The 22,386-nt window shown below is 39.0% G+C and overlaps 1 protein-coding gene across 2 annotated transcripts in view; it reads right to left on the minus strand.

The window, feature by feature from the left end:
- Positions 1–950: 950 nt before the first annotated feature.
- Positions 951–22,386, minus strand: part of syndig1l (synapse differentiation inducing 1-like) — a 35,033-nt gene continuing 13,597 nt past the window's right edge. For both annotated transcript variants that reach the window (XM_044169883.1, XM_044169882.1), the window contains exons 3-4: positions 12,023–12,160; positions 951–3,885 (exon numbers count right to left, since the gene is read on the minus strand). In XM_044169883.1, coding sequence (XP_044025818.1) covers positions 3,727–3,885; positions 12,023–12,160 — 297 coding nt within the window. In that variant the 3' untranslated portion in view covers positions 951–3,726. The remainder of the gene's footprint in view (positions 3,886–12,022; positions 12,161–22,386) is intronic.

The raw sequence follows: 22,386 nt of genomic DNA on the forward strand, positions 1-22,386 counted from the left end.
AATAAACATACATTACATGAAATAGTTAGCTTAACGTAGCCTAATGAAGAAACAGAGCACAAAATAACAGTTTAACCGTTGAAATAGCTAAAAGGAATGGATAAGCAGTTGAAATAGTTAGCTCTAATGTTAAGTAGGTTATACTTAACTACTATTTCAACTGCTTATTAATTAAATTAATAAATAGTTGAAATAGTTAGCTAAAAGTAATGAATAAACAGTTTTGAAAATGTTAGCTAAAAGTAATGAATGGCAGTTTGAAATAGCTACATAGAATGGATAGACTGTTGAAATAGTTATAACGTTAAGTAATAAATAAACTGTTGAAATATCTAAAAGTAAATAAACAGTTGAAATAGCTAAAAGTAATGAATAAGGATTTGGAATAGTTAGTAAAAATAAATAATAAACAGTTGAAATAGTTCATCTGGTTTATAATCCCTTCGTAAGTATATATTTGTGTGGTGCTGATGAAGGCATTTGATATAGTGGGGGTACGTCAGACAAAAAAGGTTAGGAACCACTGTTGTAGATAATAAGCCACATACCTGATAATCCCAACCCACTAAAACATAATCGCTGCCCTGTTAGGCTGCATTAATGTGACTATCAAAATAATATAGACAGTGTGAAACATCAGTTTGTCCTGCACCTGTATTGTTCAGTATGTGAAATGTTGAGCTGATCAACAGCCATGATGGTGACAGCACAAAGAAAGATGTACTTTCCTGCACGCAACTATGCAACTGCAGCTACAAATTTCAGAGCTGCTCCTCCGTCTCTTTCTGGCAAAACCACCTACACTCCATGACTCAGTCGGTGTTTGCTTTTGCTTTAAGGACAACTCAAGCATCTCAATTACTCAGACAGTTCTCTAAGGTTGTGGAGGGTTTTTCGGATATGAATCCGACTATAGAGTTTCACGTTATATAAATCACAGAGAAAAACAATTTTTGCTTTTAAGAAAGGCTATCCTTCCTTTCTGATTTATTTGTCATTACATTTGAACATGTCTTTATTTGCACTATGTACATGTTGCCTTCACACAAAAAAAGAAAATCCCCAAAACATAAATGTAATAAAAAAAGTCATCTTCTTTAATTTGGCTTAAGAGCACGACACAAAGAGAGCACTATCACCCTGGCATTGAGGAATGTATTCAGCAAACGTATTTGTTGAGTGGATGTGTACATCAGCTCATCACGATGAGAAGAAAATAACAACAGCATTGAAACCCACATACTGCTGTAACACATTGCACAATACCAGGTTGCCAGAGAAGCCAGATGAAAACACATCATTTGAATGACACGCTACAGAACACAAAGCATGTTCATCATTATCAGCAATAAAACTTTCTCCAAGAGATGAAAGCAAATGTACAGAGTCTTTTAGTATAGTTACAGTGATGGTCATGATGTGTGAGATACCACTGGAACAGGTGGTGAGAGGGGGTCAGAGCTTATAAGGCCTAACATATACAGTGTAATAACTGGCTTTTCAGATGACCAGAAACTCAATGAGGGGAATCTTAGGGCTTCAAACAAATACCTAGAAATCAATCAGCATTCAGTTTATTATTACCTGACTGCATTTAATCAAAATACAACTGGATGTTTACTCATACAGGCAGCCAAAAATAAAATTCTAAGAAAAGCTTGGAGTCTTGCAGCTGCGGTTTTATTTAAGCAAAGCACACAAGAAACTTATCCTCGTGGAGAATATGTAAAATATTCACTCTTCATTAGCACACAGAACTGACTTACATGTTTATTTTAAAATGTTCACAGAGCCGAGGATGTGTAAATGGATTGTTTACTTGCAGGGTTTGACAGCAGCCAGCGATGCCAAAAGTGGCTTATTAGTGAAATTAATGTGGTTGTGCTATTTTAGGGCTATGCTCCAGAGAGTACACATTCCTTCAGAAAAAGCCATTACAGGGAGCTAATTGTGTACCATAAATGTCAGGTATGACTAATGCAGGACCTGTGCAGGGAAACTAAGTGTATAATGTCACCTCTTGAGGCTCCACTGCTTGAACTAGTATCTGGCTGGCTTATAATAATATAAAAACACAAACAAAAATTTCAGTAATTAATAAGCCCTTCATACAAAGAGAATCAGGGAATTTGTTGAGTGTCTGTTTTCCAACTTGAGTAAGAGTTCTTGAAATTGTGAAGGTACAAATTAAAATGTCTCAATGGTTTATTACACTAAACTGCCCTCTGTTTTAATAGCCGAATGGGGAATGTGGGTTAAAGTATCGGACAAAATATGAGCCCCTTCACTGCCTGATCAATTTTAATATAAGCTTTTTTATGATGTGACAAAAACAACTTCTAAATCCAATCAATCATGCGTAGCAGTATACTGCTGGCATAGCTAGAGTCATGCAAAGAATAATTGATCACGGTCATTCAAAGCTGTGAGACTGCGACACTTTGTTCATATGTGCAGCCCTGGAGGATATGTAAGGCCTGCCTTTTAATGACATTTTCTACCTGATATATAACTTCCTCGCCAATTGTGAATGGCTGATGTTTCATTTCACATTGTGTTACCAGATGCGTGTTTTTTGGGAGTCACTGTACACCGTTTCCCCTGAATTTCTGACCATCTGGACACCACACTTCTGTGCTTTACTTCAAAGGCTATAAATGAACATTCCTTAAAGCGAGATTGATCAAGGTGCCTTTAGACAGCAGGGAACACAAAAAGAAAAACACAAAAACAAAGCACATTTGCATGTGCGGAGGCAAACCATATCTGGCATGAACAGATTTTGATAGATGTCAAGGCATGTCTTTGATGGATGGACACCTTCTCAGAGGTTAAATACAGGCCTGAGGGCCCATTCAGATTCTTGTTATTCATGCCAGTGCATATTGTTCAATAAGAAAAAAGAAACTGCGTCTGATCATATTTGATTGTTTTTTTCTCTCAGACTTTTATTCTTCATTGATCAAAATTATCATCAGTAGGTCTGTATTCTTTTCTAAAGTTTTCTCCGGAAATGAAAGCCGTCCTTTGTCATGATTTAAGTATCTGTGAGTGTGATCATATACTGTGAGGCACTCAGCCCAGAGACAAATGGAGTCTTGGTATTTTGAGTTGATGAGGGAAGCTCACGGTCTATTAAAGACAGTCCTGGGTGGCAAACTGAGATGACAGGAGACAGGAGGAGACAGGACTCCACGGAGGGGCTCCAATTTTAACTGCAGTTCAAATAACAACATAGAGTTGGTTTAGGATTTTTTGTTGCTTTATAACCCTCCTCAACCTCTGCTCTTTAATAATTGCGTATGTTCAAGGAGTTATCGTCTCAGTCTTTTCTCCTCAATGTTTCTGTAGGGGTATTGGAAGTTAAAAACCAGCCAAAAGAGGATGAAACCAACAGGGCTTTAAGTCAATGGGATTCAAACTGGACTCCAACATGGAATACTTCCATTACTCAAACCCTCTCCCTGTCTCAACAAAAAAACCTTGCCTATCCCCAATTCCCCCTCTTCTCACCCTCCAGCTTGACCTCTCTCCAGTCACTGTGGCTAATCTTGGCTGACAGAGGGCCTGTAGGGAGAGAAGGCTGGAAAGAAAGGAAGGTGGAGGGAAAAACTGTACATCCCCGAAAAACTTTCCTTCGAAGTCTGCAGGAGCAATGCTGTTCCCAAGAGGGGGTTGTTCTCCTCCTGGGCTCCCCAGAGGTGTGTGGAGGAAAGTTTGCGGCTGCTATATGTGTCCTGGTTTAGACAGGTAGGCAATGAGAGCTACCACCACCCCGACATACACACCAGTGCCTATAGTGATGGAGAGGGCAGCGAGGAACAAAGCCCGTCTGGAGGCGATGTTGGCTAGTGGGAAGTCACCTTTGTTCACTGCCTTGGTGGTCTGGAAAGGAGAAAATGCAAGAGATGAAGAAAGTCAGATACAGTTTGGAGAGACCTCAAGAAAGGAGTGACCCATTTTTCAAAAGAACCGTAATTACAGAGGCTGCCTATTATTTCTGTGGCGGAGTGAAAAAAAAAAGGGAATGCAATTGGAGGATGTGCTCATTGACCGAGCGGCTCAGCATAACCCAGGAGAGCTCATCGTGGATGGCAAGACTAAAAAATGGCAATTAGTGTGAAAATGTCAAGGACAGGAGGTTATGGTCATATCAGCTGCTAGCACTGAATGATAAATGACACATGAGAAAAGCAGATTTATCATAATTTCTCAGTAAACAAAAAAACACAACAGAGATTAAGCTATAAAACAACATCTTTCAAGACATTTTGACAGTGCTACTATTGTTTGGAAAACAACATTACATTACAACATTAAGGACTTTTATTGAAATTGATCATTAAACAGCAGGGTCTTCATGTGTCCACATTGCTTTACTGCATGAGGATTTTTATACTTATTTTTCCAGACAACAACTCCCATCAGTATGACCCAGTTACCATGTATTTAAGCTAGGGCGTTTTTACAACCCACTACAGGCACATATAGAACCTCTGTCTGGTGTTGTGCTAACCATTCTGCTTAAATAACCTTTGTTTCCGAATACTACTGCAGCGTGAGTGTAACTGAAAAACATAAAACAGAAATCTTTCTTGTTAAACAGCAGCTAGTCAAAGACATTTTTCTCAGTCAAATAGCAGTCTTGAGATGGTAAATAAATCATTTTGCCCTCTGACATGACTTTGTCTGCATGAAATGTACTGACAATTGTTTTGGCTCTACGAAAACAAGTTTTTAATCACGTGAGCCATCTGAACTAAAAACCTCATCTAAACAACACTAGAATCAGGCTCGTCAACAAGACCCGGGTCACTATGTTTTCTTTCTTGGCTCATTATGCTGGTGGCCCTTTGCCCTGCCGCCTCCCTCCTCTGATGATTCTCTTAGAAATGGTCGGTGCTTCAAAAAGGCACAGAGCCCCACCTGCACAAGCTTTCACCACAGAAGAATCAGTACGCTGAATAACAAACACTAATGAGGAGGTACTTAATTAATGACTTGTTCATATCCTTTTTTGATAGTGTCAGAATCAGAATCAGAATCAGAAATACTTTATTGATCCCCGAGGGGAAACTCTTTTGTTACAGCTGCTCACTATCACGTCAGTGCACACAGGGATAGAAGTTCTAAGCAACTTTATTAGAATATAATACACTATAGTACAGGTAAGATAAATTAAGTACAAAGTGGATATAATTATAAAATTAAAATAAGTGTAAAGTACAAGTCAATATAATGTGCAATATTTAAATGGTATATTGATGACAACTAAATTAATATTAATTTGTTCAATTGTTCATTCATGATTTTGAACTAGTTGGGTAACAATTTGTTACATAAGTTAAAAATGTCATGGAAAATATAATTATTTAAAGCTGCGTTAATCCTTTTTTTTTTGGCAGCTAAATGCTGCGCTAAGTTCTCCAGCTAGTCGTTAACTTGCAGTGAGAATGAATCAAAACACTAAAGTAGCGGACCATAAAACCAAGACAATGAACTCAAAAATGCTTCAAAGCTCTGTAGAGCTGAGGGGAACTGCTGGGTCAGGTAATAATTTTGTCACTATGAGCATTTCATGTAGACTTTTGATCCATTGCTTATGTAAAAACATTGATGACAGCAGCTTTAAATAATTTGTCACTTAAGTTAAAAACTTAAAGATATAGTTTTCTTGTAAACAGTTATGTTTACATTCATCACCCACATGCATTGTGTGTGTGTGTGTGTGTGTATTTAAATAATCATGAATATAAGTTTGGACCTGATGTTTATATTGCTTAATAACAAATTATTTTAAACAGAAATGAAAAAAGCTTGGTCCATATTCAACAGTCTATTCTCAGTATTACTAAGACAGTTATATACAGCATCAGTGGGAGGCCCTGTTAAGTGAGACAAAGTAAACGCTATCCTACTGGACTGACGTTTATTAATTAGCCTGATAAGTAACATCAGCTATGTAAGTGATGCTAAAAGGGGTTCTTACTTCTTGTATCATTCCATACTATGTGGATAACAGATAAAAACAACAATGAATAGTGGTTGAATAATGGTTTCTCTTGTACATCCTGCTATTGTTGATGTGTTTACAGTGCTGCATGTGCTGGGTATCCTCTAGCTAGCTTACTATTTGAATGAACTTGCCAGGAGGGAAATGGAGGGAAGAGAGACGCCTATTTTGATTTGTTGTTTTCATTCATATAGCTGAATAGAGGTCAGCACCGAAGCAGAAATTACACACACAGACAAGAGTAGACTGTGTTACAGTAGCATTGTTTGGACTTTGTATTGGCTTTTCCATTTTCCATCTCCATTGTCTTCCTCTAAACTAATTTCTGTTCTATTTTACTCCAAATGCCATCACATATTAATCTTTTTTTTTTTCCTATTTGATGAGATTCACTTGTGTCAACAGTTCAGCATATGGCTGAATCATAACTATAATTTATTTTACCTATAACACAATAACACAAAACATTGGTCACACTATTGTGCTGAATGTATGCCAGCACAGTTCGAAATGCAGCACGTGAGTGTGTGAAATTACCTACCATTCTGTTGAATTAATTCTAATGTAAACTGATGAGTCATGTGTGTGAATGTGATGAAGCTGGCATCAGCGTTGCTACCTCCCTTTTTTATGAGCGATAACACGGTCATCTCTTATAAAAAATGTGTCCCATTCATTTTGGAAGTGAGCCGCAGCTTTAAGTCGACGAGGTCGACGCTTCTTATTCAAGACTGGGGCTAAGAGGGATGGTGACTGCTAGTTAGATGCAGCGTCTGCAGTGATTTTTTATCTGACAGTGGCAGTGAATAGAAAACTCAGCACCAAAGCAAGCTTTACACAGATCCATGTTTTGACCTTTGACTTTGCTCCCAAGCTCTCAGATGGTGGTTAAAAGTGGCTCAGATTTGGTTTCTTTGGAGGATACCTAACCTTACTCATCATAAAAGAATGAGAAGCTCAGCAATCTGGGACTACTTTGGAACCGAGCCACTGCTTTTCCTCATTGGCAGGAGCCAGCTGGTTCAGGTACCTAGCCCCCGTGGCTCCTTTCTTTTTAGATGTGCTCTGCATGGCTAACTGAAGGTAGAGCCTGAGGTAAATGCAACATAAACAGACTAAAACTCCCTACTGGAGCACATCGACATTCCCCCAGAGGAGCTGAAGGATGTTACGCCTTTCACATTGTGAGCCAGACCCAGATAAGCAGCTAAAAAAACTGATGGATTACTTTTAAAGTATAAGGGGGTGAATTTTAATCAACTGTTTGCGTGCTTCACAAAACTTGTGAAAATCAAATGGGAGTGTAACAGTTAGTGAATCTTGCAGCAAGTTAGGAACTAAAAATCAAGTCTAGAATTATTAAATACAATTGAAAATGGTAATAAAAATCAGTTCACTAAATGTCAGACTTTTATAAATGTACGTTTTTAGTTTTCTATACAGAAGCTTTTTGTTTTTTATTAATACTTAATATTTACTCTCTCCTTTTAATCTATACATTGTACCTAGAATTATGAAAAATATTGTATTATTCATAGCCTCTGCACATCTGCACTACAGTCGTACAAACAGAGCCAGAGCAGCCGCCTCAGACAGTGAACTCCCATCTACTTTCTGCTTTTCCCTGTTTGCCTCGGCATTCCAGATCTTTCTGCCTGCAATCTCTCAGTAAGTCAGTTAAGTGAGACAGGGGCAAATTTCATTTGACACAAAGTGTGATGTGTTAAGCCCAGCTTTTGCCTCTAATATCAGAATAATAAAACAGAGGTGACACATGTATATCACTGCAAATTACAGCTAAGCAAAGCAAAAAGAAAGGATAGATACCAGCTAATTAGTATCTGTCCTTCCTGCATTTGTTTAGGAAGCAAAACTGCATAATGGACACTTACTCAAGTGATTTGTTACAGTACTTTTTCTTCTGAGAATCAAGTTCCTGATTACAACATTGTATATCACCATGTTAGGGCTTTCTTTAGGTTAGGGAAATGTTTTTGAGACATTTATTGAAACAGGTTGATCAGGTTTGCAAAACTTTATCCAGTGCAGTTAAAGTGGCAGAAAAAAAGTGGTTATTTGAATATTTGACTTCAGGAGGCAGCCCTGCACAGACTCAGTGCACCTCTTACTCTGCACAGTGATTTGTGTGGTTGAACTGTTTCTCCTTATGCAGCAGCCAGCTTTGCATCTCACAGCACCTTTATCTACAGAGTAATAAATAAATATAAAAAACTGAATTTACTATTCATCAGTGACTGTTTTTACTACTGAAAAAAAATAAACATGGGGTGTTTCTACTGTGCACCATGTGTCATTAGTGCCAAGAAGGTTTTAGAAGACAATGGCTAATAGTCCAAGACAAAGAGAGCCAGATGAGAGCCAGAGAGAAAGACTCTTTAGACAAAAGCCTCGAAAGGACAGGAAGCAAATCTACACAAAGGGCATGTACTCAAGGCAGGGCCTTTAGCTTCCATGTCAATACAGTAATTATTGAAACAAAAGCACCGTTATGGAGGCCTTATGGGAAATTAGGTTTGAGTTTGCTTTGCCCCCCCCCCCAGCAACATCTCCAGGAGGAGAGAATCCTCAAAAGAGTCATAATGTGACGATGGACAGTTTAATTCTTTCTGTCACTGGCAGGAAGGGCACATGCTTGTTCCATGCTCCAGTTAAAGCATTTGTTAAATACTGTAATTGACTTAACAATCTTTTTCCCCACTTCACACAAATAATTTAATAAAAGCATGTTGTGGCTCTCCCTGAAAAACACGACTGTGAAAGACAAAATATAATATTGCTATAATGTGGACAAAAGAGATGAGTACAGTAGGTTGGAAGTGTGTGTGCCCTCTTCTCTGCGTATAACATACCGTGTATGTCAATGTGAGGATTTTTCCTTGAATCCCCTTGAGAGGAAAATGGTTAGAAGCATTAAGGCTTTATCTCCACAACCTTGACAAAATGATTGAAATGTAGTGTCATAGAAAAAAAGATAACATCTCAGACTTAGCTGCATGGAGACTAATATTGCGATGCACTCTCAGAAGTCGATCCAGTACCCATAACACGTTTTTCTTCCAAATGAACAACACAATACAAGCCCCAATCTCTCTCTTTCTCTCTCAACATAACATTAACTGTTTTGCAATAATTAGCTCATTCATTTTCATCCATTATGGCTGCAGCTCCTCAACTCTGCACTTTCCAGCACAGATGTCTCAGAGCTGAGAGAAATATTTATCAGCATCTCCAAACAAAACACTCACCCTATTAGTGGCAATAATTGAAACTCAATTCTGCTTCCCAATCAAATGCTCGTTGCTAATTTCCCCCAGATATTCATGGTGTTTTAGTCATTATCAGTTGTGTGTGTGGGTGGTTAACGCTGAATCCTGAAACTGTAAGGCACTATTTACCATAAAGACATTACACAGAATTAAATATGTAGTCTTTGGCAAATAGGATATGAGCAATTTAAAGCAATAAATGAATGCATGTCTGTTTCTCTCTGTGTGTGTGTGTGTGTGTGTGTGTGTGTGTGTGTGTGTGTGTGTGTGTGTGTGTGTGTATGTTTGTTGATGCCCTCACTCAGCTGCTCTCCTTAGGAAGCCATGCAGTGGCTCTCTCTGTTTGACTGGGCCTGACCTTCAAGTGGGACAAAAACAAAAAGTACTATTGATCTGCCGTTCACAGACTCTATTACAGTCGCTAACCTGTTTGTTTGTAAATGTCCTCGGAGTCAGTGACGAAGCTGATGTGCTATCATTTCTAAACTTTTCTCCTCGGCTCATTCTCTTGCCCTTGTCTTATCCCATAATGCATCTGCTTCCAATGTCCTACAAAGGCAGAGAGCAGTAACTACAACAACAGTGAAAAAGGGTAACCATTTTGGAATAAATTGTTAATGCTCCCAAATCAGAGTAATGGGATATTTTTCTGATCTTCCTCTTCTGCCAAAATTGCATGGATGCAGCAAGAGGCTAAAGTGACACTGCTACTCTGCTAAGCTAGGCTAGTTACCTGTAGCAGGACTAGTACAACTGCTGTTACTTTCTTCTCCATCATGAAGGGATGTTATGTGGAGTAACAAACATATCAGATAAAAAATGTATTATTTACTTACAGAACACAGGTAGGATGACATAGGTATTTAGCTTCAGCTAGGGGTAGCTGTGGCTTCCTCACATGCTAGCTTTAGCTTAAAAGAACTCTCTTGCTTTAACTGTAGTTCCTGCAAATTTTGCGTGTTTTTTCAAACTTTACACACTCCTAAGGCATAATAATTTTTACAGATGGTGCAGAGACATGGAGGTTCACACAGATAATCAAATTCCAGACCGTGTTCTGCTAAAAACTTACAATATCCTCACGCTAATTCCAGAATTAATTCATTTAGTTAGGGTGCTCCCTGAACGATTGAATGAAATGAAGACCAGTGAAGTGGGTTACTGAGCTATAACATGAAGCGATCCCAGACGCCCACCATATCTTTTCCTGACAGCTCTTCTGGACGGCACCTTCTAAAGGAGGGAGATTGGCAGAAAAGCCATCCATCCCTAAACACAGCCATCACTTCCCCATAATTACCCAGGAAGAATCAAATTAGCTCCTGACAAGATAATTCACTGACTGCCTTAATCTGCCTTGGACTACTCGTGCCCACAGATAAGACAGCTAAATGCTTGAGCTTTTGTAATAATTTATAGTCCAAGGCGGAACAATTCACTGAAAAGCTTGCCTGTCTCCAGCACATGTGTGTACAGTGTGTGTGTGTTTGCATGAGCCTTTAAACATGTGTGTGTGCTTCTGATTGCCATTTAGTGTGTTTTGGCTTTTCTTGTTGATGGTGCATGTAAGAGAGACAGAATTGATTAGAGGCAAGACAAGTAGCAATCCCTCTGCTCTTTGTTTGACTGACACACCATCATTGGAGTAGTTTCCTGCAGAATTGAAAAGAGGGAGGAAGGAACGCCAGTTGGAATCCATTAACCAATCATTTTGTGAAGTTTGCCGATGTCTTCAACTAAGAACATATTGGCAAAAGCTTCAAAAGTAACAGTGTTGTCTCGTCACACCTTGACAGATCACACTCACACCGGCTTGTTCTCTTTGGAAATAACAGCTGTCTTTACAGTTCATAATAATGTGGCTTTATCTTTACGTCATAGTCAATATCTCTGGCAATATTATTTTTTGCCTTTGTAAATGTATACTGTTGAATGCCAGTCTATTACCCAATAAGGGATTTAACACCCAAGCTCTGGATATGAGATCTGATATTTTAATCGTAAAGACACTCCTTCAGTTTTCATTCAACAGTATGTTTGTGCATGGAAGCTAGAAAGATAAATAATCCCAGAAAGACAACTACTTTTTAGACGTACCGTTTAAGCAAAAAACTGTCCTTACATTTTCTGAGGGATTTTTTTGTGTGTTTTCATGCATTTATTTCCATAAATTCTGCTTTCCAAATTACAGCTCAGACAAGCCTGTTTAATGTGTCTGAGAGCTCATCACCTTTAATAGGTCGGCACACCTGTAATTGGGTTCATCTTCAATCCTCTTGAAAACGCCACTCATCCAAAGGCCATCTCTCATCTTAGTATTTTGAGCACCTCCTTTCTTGGAGTTTACAGATAGAGCCTTGAAAATGATTTATATACTCTTCCTAAAGGAGGCTTTCAGCCTGTTTACAGAGCATCAAACAGCTATTACAGATTTGCCTTGAGTCATTGATGGTAGCTCAATAAAACGTGGCCTTGCATCGGCAGTAAGAGAATCAGTCCTTTTTTTGTGTGTGATAGCCCTTTATCTTTTGGTGATGAGTCATACATAGAGCTGGGTATGTGCATGTGTGTTTGTGTGTTCACATGTCTACGAATTCATCAAAATGTGTGTGTGTGTGTGTGTGTTGTTTGTGTGAAAACATGCACCTGTTTTATGATAGACCACAACTTTGGAGGCGCGTGCATTGCATGCATGGGTGTATGTATGTGTGTGTGTCCTCACCCCCTGTGAGAAGTAAAATGCTGCAATCCCCAGAGGCCAGAAACAGCAGAGCATGGAGAAGATGGCCAGGCCCAGGTGATCTCGTGGAGGAACGACTATGAAGTTGTCCTCACTCTCACTGTCGCTGGAGCAGTCTGTCTGCACAGAGAACAGCAACTCAGGTCAAAGCATAAACCCGTTTTGTGGCCTGTACATGGACAAATGTTACAATTCATGATTGGTGAACAAACAGTTAAATATTAATAATACATTTGTTCATACAACTATGTTAAAGAAAAAGTTTGACATTTTGGGAAATATGCTTATTTGCTTTCTTGACACAAGTTGATAAGAAGATTGATACCTCTTTCATGTTTTTACTTTAAAGTCAAGGCTACAGCCAGCAGCTGGTTAGCTTAGCTTAGCTTAAAATAAAGACTAGAAATAGGAAAACAGCTAGCCTAGCTCAAAATCCGCCTATCAGCACCTTTAAAGCTCACTAATTAACATGTTGGACAGAGCCAGGCTAGCTGTTTCCCCCTGTTTGCAGTCTTTGTGCTAAGCTAAGCTAACTGGCTACTGGCTGAAGCTTCATATTTAGCATACAAACATGAGAGTGGTATCAATCTTCTCATCTAGCTCATGCCAAGAAAGTGAATAGGCATATTTTCCAACAATATATAATTAATTGCAACTTCAGAAAAGACCCTCATCCAACATACAGTAGATAGTTTGGCATTTTATTCTTCCCTCCATCCCTGACATGTCATATCCTCACAAATATTAGAAGCACAACTTTCTGCCAATCAGAATAAGTAAACAAAAGTTGTAGTGCCCTCTTTCGACTGGTCAGTGCATCCATTTCCTGGAATGTTTGGAAGTTTGACATTTGGTGAAGCAGGTGTGCACTCAGACAGGTGGATTGAGGCAGATTTCACTGTAAGAGATGAAAGAAAAAGTTTGCCTTTACACAGTACAACAATCTGTGCACAGGTAGTAGAGGTGCTTTTTAAGTCGACTGGTTGGAGAAAGAATCGGCATTCATTGAAGAGGAAAAAGGCATTTGTGTGATGGGAAACAAAGCATAGACGAGTCACTCCATGCAGGCTCATTTGCTTCCACGTAATGTCACAGTTCGTATTCATAGACTTCTTGTGATGGCCCATTAGTTTCTCATTAGTTTTGAGATATGCAGATTCCTACATTTTGGCATCTAAACAACAGATGGCATAAAAAAAGCCACGGTTGAAAGTACTCTTCATTTCAGATGCGAAATAGTTATGAATCAAACACACCTCCTCCCTCAAGCTTTATGAAACTATTTCACGCTCCACACAACATTCCTCACATGGAACTGAAATACCTTCAGCAAAAGCGAATAGACGTTCATACATCTGCATACTGTTTAGGGGCTTACAGATTCTCACCTGATCCACAGCAGAAAATTAAAGTCGGTTTGTTATGACCACATTTGGTCAAACAACCTTCAACACACATATACAGTGTGTCTTCCTCCACAACAAAGGCAAGACTAAGAACAGAGATTTATTTTCCATGGTGCCTGTAATGAAAAGAAATCGCAGATTGAGGCCACAGTTTCTATATGAGCCATTAAACTGCATCCTTCACACATCATCCTGTTTGAAGGATGATCCAGCATGAGGGTGGAACATGAGAAATAAATGAAAGAAATCAAGGCTAACAATATACTGTTGTGTCAAAGAAATTGAGTTTAATATCAAGCTGAATATTTCAATAAGAGATGGGGGATATCAGGTAAAACATGGAGGACGTGGAGCATTGAGCTGTTCTCAAAAGTCAAATTATCACATTTAAGATGGTTATGACAAAGGAAATGCTTTTCCTTTAATTTCATTTAGCAATCTGACACTATGTCACTATGCAATCCTTATATTTGTAAGTATTATCAGTGGGTTTATAAATCTTAATCCCTGCATGTGTTTTTGTGGTTGTGGTAAGGAATTTGGACTTTTATTTCAAACACTAAGATTACAGTGATATCTTACCAATGCCGATATAGAGCCACCGTATTTTGAGTCTGCCAGCACAGCTGCAGCCTGGTGTGTGGTGTGTTGGCCTCAGGCCTGGACTCGGGTCGCCCTTGGCAATATTAGATTGAGTTGTTGGTTTTTCTGGGGCTGGTGTTGCTGCTCTAAATAACAAGACATTTTTGACTTGCATCTGCCTCATGACTCCCTTTACTCCTGAATTTTCAGACTTCTCTGGGTTAACTGTGTGCCGTAAAATCCCTGGTTTTGTTTTTACATTTTGGGCCTTTTATTCCTTTATTACAGAGTGGACAGTAAAGGGATGGGAAACGACATGACTTTTATCTTGTTAAATTTAAAGCTATATTTTAGGAAAACTACTACTGAAAAAAAAATATTAGTATCAGCTTAATACAAAGGTATATTTTTGTGAATGAAAAAAAAACAATGAAATTTTCTTGTGTACAGTACAGTTTTATTTCAGTAAGCAAGAGTGCAGTACCCCGGTGTTTGCTTTGTATTAAAAGTTAAATTACTGTAACTTGGTGAGAGTATTGGGAATGCATTTGCTTTGAGGGATGAAACAGTTTTCAATTAGTTTTAATAACATGCAGCCCTCACAGTCATGTTGCCTGATTAATGGTGGGGATTAGTGGGTGGGTGGTAGAAATGTGTGGGGGCCCTGCCCACTAATGGCAGGGGCAACACTGGATTAATTTGATCCAGAACTAGACCTCTGGAAGACAAAACAAGTATATTAAACTCCAAAAGTGACTGAGAAAGCAAAACCTTTCTAATCTGTCTCAGCAACCTCAGACAATGCCACTCAGCGATGTCAAGCTGTACTTTATGAATCTGTTAAAAGCTGTGAACACAGGCCCCTGCTGAGAGGATCAATATGTTCTCATTCTTTTCATAATACAATGCTGAAGGGAAAAAAGGTCACAGCACATGAACGTAATGCAGCCTACATTATGCCTAATGTCATTCTGCCTTCATGGCCTTAAGCAGGCGCTATGGTGCAATCTCTGCAGAGCCAGCCCTGCTCTGCTCTGTGCCTTAGAGCTTACTGACAATATCTGCACAGCCTTCTGGCTGTTTGGAGAACAAAAACACACATCACCCAGGGATGCTAGCTATTTGTTTTTTTTTTAGGTTACCAGGGAAGAGGGAGAGAGAAGATGAAGAAGCAGAGGAAGTCAGTCAAGCAAGCCAACAATGAGGTCGGCTGGAGTCAGTGCAGACCTGCAGACAGGAACATGCAGACCTGTCTGGATGTACAGGAGGGCAATTAATCATATCAGGAGATCCAAAGCAAATTAATACAGGCCACCAATCCCTCTGCAAAGCTGTCTCATGGAGCAATTATTAGAGTGTTATCACACCATTATCTTTTATTTTTCCTCAAATCCACGTCATCCATGATTTAAAATTATTACACGCTAGAAGTTACAGGTCACAAAACCACTCCATCACTGATAGGCTTTGGATTTACTGAGAAGCTGTATTTGATTTAAATTAAACAGAATATTGTTTACTAATTTTCTACCTGACTTTTAATGAGCATCTGTGTGTGTGTGTTTGTGTGTTTGTGTGTGTGTGTGTGTATGTGTGCGTGGGGTGTCATTCGTTCACCACCTCCCCTATACTAGAAAATCCTAATGACTATGCATGCCGGTGCTGCTAGCTACGCTCAGATATGTCTTGTGGGGCGTAAATCCTGTCAACATGAGGCAACAGGCTGACAGGTAATGAAGAGCTAATGGATGGTTTCACCACTCTGCCATGACAGCATAACCAAGAGGAGGGCTTGTGTAATTTATTTGTTGCCAAATTGTCTCCACAACATACAGGAAATGTGTTTTTTTTCATGTCAAGTGAATGTCTCATACTCCTGTGTGTACTTGGAAGGCAGGTAATCATATGAAGATGGCATGAGGGAAAACATGAACTTTAATGTATCTTTGAATTGAACTAGTCTGTGTGACAAAGTGTGTCACAGGTTTGTCACGTTTATGTGATTTTCTTTTTCATTTGTCAGGTGCTAACATGTCTACACATTCAAACTAAGCACTACAGAGATGATCCCTGTTCATGATTTACTCATGACAGTAAAATAAATTAATAAATATAGGCGTTGCGCACAGAACACACTGTAAACGCACTGTTATAGTACATTTGTTACATTTTAACAGTATATTTTGGCTACTTTAGTAAAAGAACACTACCTATTCTTGGCTCTTTCATCATATTATTTCTGTTTCCCTACAAATAAAACAATAATAGAAAATATGTCTAAAGCTCATTGTCCTTAAGGATATATCAAAATCAAACAGCCACAGTTTGCTTTATATATGTTTCTTTGATATGCTTTTGAATGCAGATTCATGTCATGAGAGCCGACTTAAATTAGATACCACAGGCCTCTATAGGGAAAAAGTGAATACGTCATTTCCCATTGCCATGCTATGCAATACATCCCACATAGTCAGTGAGTCCATAAAAACTGCACAATCCAAGGTTGTATGCTGGAAAAAATGAATCTGAGCAATGCAGCTGCTTGCCTGAATGTACAAGAGAGGAAAAGGAAACTACAAATGACAAACACATCACAAATTAAAATACACTGACCACACTGAATCAAATTAAAGCACCCACAGAAATGAATGTTGTCTTTTCAACCATTTTATAAAGCAAAATCCAGCAGTTGAGATTACACAAATTAATTGCTTTACAATGCAGCTACATAAAGGTGAAGTATAGAGAGAGGTTTAGATGCATAAAACTACCACAACCAAAGGGCATTCAATTACTTGGCTGAATGCATAAGCAAAGTTAATGAGTGAGTGCCATTAAAGATGCAATACAGCACAAAAATTACATTTTCAGCACATTTACGATCCTGATACAGAATAGGTGTTCATTGGAAATCACAAAAGCTATATATGACGTTATCTTATGAATGCTCTTGCAACGGTGTCCTGTGTCCACGAGAAAACGTGCCATTTGAAAAGGGAGCAGACAGAAGTCATTAGGATCTGTGCCTTCTTAATAGTTCCCTCTCATTTAATTATATTTCTACAAAAGACGGTGCATGTTCGAGTCATCTGCAGGTCATCTGGCCTCCCTGTCTGTCGTGAGGCAGTTCTAGCCAAAACAACATTCAGTCGCACCCTCTGCATCCTAATGCACCATCAGTGCAACATACACTCAGCCTGCATCCATGCCCCAGATGGTCATGTTAAGTTATTCCAAGGTAGGAGCCCCATGGCCCCAGATGTGGCTAGGGTGGTGTTTTAAGGATTTGTAATTCATCAGGCAGTGTGATAGAGTGCTACCAAAGGGGGTGGCTGGTAAAAAGAAATGCAAGCTTTACCGCACAGTTAATAAGACCTTGTGATTTACACAGTGGCTGGGCTCAGCAGCCCTATGAGGTCCACCACACTCAATAACCTCAGAGGGACACTCAGTCACAGAGTGTGTGATCACAATGATAAGAGCCTTGTCATGATGCAGTCCTTCCAAACATTACAGTCATTGGGGGGATGCAGAGATACCTGCAGAGAATTAATGAACTACATATTTGTAATTTTTTCTTTCCATTGCCCCGTGGCCTCTTGTTGACAGGTGTGCAATTTAGGATGGTGTAATGAGGCTACAACAGGGAATCACTACACTACACACGCTTAGCATTCACATCGTGCTCTGTAAACAGGTGGAAATGCAAAAGCAAAACTGTATTGTAGAGCAAAGAAATCAGTGATTAAATCTGTCAAAAATAACAAGGAATTCTTGTCCTATGAAACTAGAATACCTCTCATATATTCCATGGTATTAGAAAAACAGTTGTTCGGGAGCCCTTATGGCCTAAAACCTTAAATAGGTGCCGACCATGAACCACAACGTGCCCGGTTTGAGTCCAGCCTGGGACTTTTCTTGCATGTCACTCCCCACATCTTTCTCCCCTCATTTCTTATCACCTCTCTACTGTTGCAGGTGTGTTCACACTAAACGTGAAGCGAATTTTCACCTGGCATTACTCGCACGAATATGGCAGCTGGAGTGTTTTTTGGAGTATTTCGTAACCCACGAATATTCGTAATATACCTCCATAGATACTACATACCTTAGCAACATTTATTTCCACCAACACGAGAATTTTTGGCTCAAGTTGAAATATTTTCAACTCGCACTGATGGGTACTTGCGCCTATTTGCGCCGCCCGGAGCAAATTCACGTCTTTGCATTGACTTTGGGTTTGAGAAGGGTTAAGTTTGAAGCAAGGAAATGCATATAAATACATACAGATAGCAACAGTGTTTCAACAAGGAGGATCATGTGCCTGCATCAAACAAATGAAAGAAACTCACCAACACTTCACCCAAAAGCTGCAGATGGGAATGGATTAAACAATCTAAATATTAGCGAAAGGACTGTGTGTACATACTCATGCATTCATACCCTTCCACACAACAAAAACCAGATCCGAAGATCCAAACTAAAGATTTCAGCTACAGTACAGACAAAACCAAAGTTGAGATAAGTGCCACTCGGACTGAGATTACAGTTGCATTGCAGTGAAGCAGCTAGCATGGCCGTTTAATATGGGATATAACAAGGCTGTATTACATATTCACACCCCCACCAGACTAATGGAGAGCGACAGAGTGGATATAAGGCTGAAAAGCCCTAAAGTTTTGAAACTGCCAACCAATTATATGTACATTGCAAAAAGAGCTTTATCTCCCTTTAGTTTATTTTTCAATAAAAAATCTAAATCCATCTAAATCCAACAGACTGTTGGACAATCATTACATGTCTGTCTCCAAAAAAAACTGCTCAGATTTGTAACATGTAATCATCCCCGAAGGGCTGATATTACTCAAAACTCATTGCATTACGGAAGCATCTTTCTCATTATTCACTTTTTAATACTCTGAGCTGTCATTCAGGCAAGGATTAAGGAAGCACCAGTGAAGTTTGGCAGAGACACAATACTCTGCTTCTTTATTTATTTTTCAGGAACTTCATTCAAAACCAAGAATGAGGAGATTTTTTTATTTCTTATTTTCTAATTAATCTAATCATATATCATTTTCTTTACAAACTGTTCGACCAGTTAATCAGACCGGCCATTTTGGCATTCATTTTTGCATTTCAAATTTAAAACTTATGTTCATTCTGTATACTAATACTGATATTCCTGAAAAACACATACATGATACATGTCTTAAAATACAGAGAGAATACAGCAACCCTAACATTTCTTAAGTGGATTTCGTGACACTGCATTGTGACTGGTGGTCACTGTGGTCACATTGTGTTTTATAACACATATCCCAGAATTCCATTCAATACAAAGTGTGTAGTATTGAATGTGGGGCAGCATTTGAATGTAGCTTTTCTTTATGTATCGCAACATATAAGCTGCGCCGCAATTCAGGGGTTGTATCTGGCAATGTGTGACCAGTGAGAAACTGAGGCAACCATGCTACCATGTACAAAAATAGTTCACAGAAGCTCTTTATAAGACCATATGCAATGTCATTACTATTATCAGTGCTATTTCTTGCAAGTCTCTTTTTGTAACCCCACCATTTGTCCATTTACAACTACAATATTTTACCCCTAGTGACCAAAATAAACCTACAGTGTAAACAATGGTGTAAACAATGTTTCTCACAATTTGGGATGACCAGTTCTGCCAATCTGTTGTTGCTACCCAGGAGCGAATAAAATAACTAGCACTCCAGGGAAGTCTTAAGGGGCCAGAACTGCTTGTCGGATGGTCGAAGAGCACTCCCACTCCACCACCACCTTTCCGGTCAATTGGGGGGACTGTGTCCGACAATCCGACATTCACACCCACTTCTCACTGTGATTGGCCGACTGTGTGGAGGTGAGAGAGGAGCCAGGGTTTGAACTTCTCTCTCTAGCTGTCTTTTTTCATTCTTGACACAACTATTTCGGTCACTTTTCATTTGAACAACCAAGTGCAACACTATGAATGTCTTCCAGGAGAGACTGTTGGAAAATTTGCGCCATTATCCCCCATATTTAAATGGTATCACGTCTCCCCCCTCTCCATGGTGGTCGGCTTTCCAGTCCACCGGGCATTTGTTTTTATTATGTAATACAGTAATTCATGCTAATACATACATTCTCAGTGTAGTGACGAGAGTGAGGTGGCTTTCCACCTTTATCTTACACTCTGGGTTTAATGATAACCTAAAAAAACTATGACAAAAATATTGTTCTTTAAAACCTCAAAGTGAAAGCTTCACACAGTAATTACAGTATGTATTCATATTGTACAGACATTCTCAAATTTGTTACAAACACTTCATTACTGAATACCCTAATACCTGCTACAGATATATGTGTTGATTCAGTTATTTGTACAGGTGTGACAGTGGATGTTGTAAAAGGGGAATGGGGCCCAGATTTTTGTGCTACGCCACTGTTGCTAACTCCCACTCACTCTGGGAAGGGATGGTGTAGGCAGAAGGAGAGTGTCGACAACCAATCAACCTGTACCAATCACTATAATTGTGACACAAATCACACGCAGTTTCCCACCTGGGGACTGGGAACATTGCCAACTGTGGTCCACAGTTAAATAACTGCTTCTGGTGATTAAACCAAGGTCTCTGCAGTGGTGGGTGAGTGCTTTTTCCCAACACCCAACATTTTGGTGCATATATATGTAGTGTGCTAAATCATCTGAATTTGGTGACTGGTTGAATTTGCACATATTTGAACATTGAACTGTCAGACACTCTTCATTAAGGATCAAATCTTAAGTGATGTTTCAAAACTGTGAAAATTTGAGATTCAAGGGTCAAGGAAGAGAGCGATCAATGATGGTCATTCCAATGGCATTATATGCACTGTGAGCTTTGTAAGCAAACAGCATTTAAAGTTTAAAAAACTTTAAATGCTGTTTAAAAAACTTTGCTGTTTCCATATTTATGAAAATTGATTTTAATCATCATTCATTAATCAGACCTCCTCAAGGTGAGAGAGGAGCCAGGGTTTGAACCTCTCTGTCTAGCTCTCCTTTTTCACTGGCTGAGCCGTGAGATTCGACTTGTCACATCTGCAAGCTATGTGAAAAGGCAGTCGCAGGAAGAGAGACATCATAACATTTTTGTTTTTTAAGCAGCTTTAAAAAAAACATTAAACAAAAAACATTTGGCCCTTATCCTGCACCAAACAGAATTTAAAATTTAGAGAATAATATGTAATTTTGTCTGGAATTCTCACCAAGGCTGCTCAAGTAAAATAGTTGACATTTCAAACACGATTGAACATGTAAGAGTTGCACAAAGAAAAAAGAAATTAAGGTTTGAGATGCCTGACTGGATGCTCGACAATTCAGCTTATTGTGACATCACAGTATGGGAGAAAACACCAAAAGGTACAAGTGGTAATTTCCTTAATTTATTTAATGAAGGCTATGTCTTTTTGCTTGTTTACTTTAATTTGATTTGTTTGTTTTAGTCATCCCATGTGAAACCTGTGATTTATGGCATCTGGAAACAAGGATATGCGGTGTATTTCTCCTTGGTACATTTACAGAAGTTGTTCAGCAATAAAGTTATATTCTTTGACATGTCACAATTTCCATTACTATTCTGGAGCCTGCAGCTTACGATTTCTATAGCTCAGAGAGACGCACCAAACCACTGGATAAATATCCCCAGTTAGCAGAGGAGAGCAAGGTTTAAAATCCGTTGGACAAACTCATTTATTGCTGAATTGAAATGATCCAAGAGATCGGGCTGGCATTTACTGCTAAATGAGAAATGGGAAATCTCTAAAAATTTCACTAGAATATATATGACATAGGCTCATATTGGGTGCCGGACCCTTCAGGAAAGGAACAGTATGTGTGCACTGAAGTGCAGCATGATTTTCGATTTTCGATTTAATGACGACATGAGCGGTCATGTCCCCTCAGATTTAGTGAGAATAGATAATCCCTCCAATCAAACCTGGTCTGATTTAAAATGCAACAGAGGTGAGGCGGAGGACAGTTAGAAATATGCTTATTTTAAAACTCATCTCTCTATTGATTTCACACCCACGACCATGCTTTCAGCACTCCAATGCCTGTACTGAAAAAAGGGTAGAATCTGAAAAGCTGAGAAGAGGCCATTTTTATTTGAATGTTTCACAGGGGTAGGACTACCACATGTTCAAATTATTATGTGAAGATGAGATGGTGTAACAGATGGCAGACAAATAGAAACGGCGGGTCTTATCCCTAGCTCAAGTGCTATTTTTTTATGCAGGTGAAAATACATGAAATTTTTAATGGACCAAATGCATGACTGCAAGGTCAAAGATATCCAGGGTCCGATTAGCAGTGGA

Source organism: Siniperca chuatsi, linkage group LG16, assembly GCF_020085105.1.
Source record: "Siniperca chuatsi isolate FFG_IHB_CAS linkage group LG16, ASM2008510v1, whole genome shotgun sequence".
Taxonomy (NCBI): domain Eukaryota; kingdom Metazoa; phylum Chordata; class Actinopteri; order Centrarchiformes; family Sinipercidae; genus Siniperca; species Siniperca chuatsi.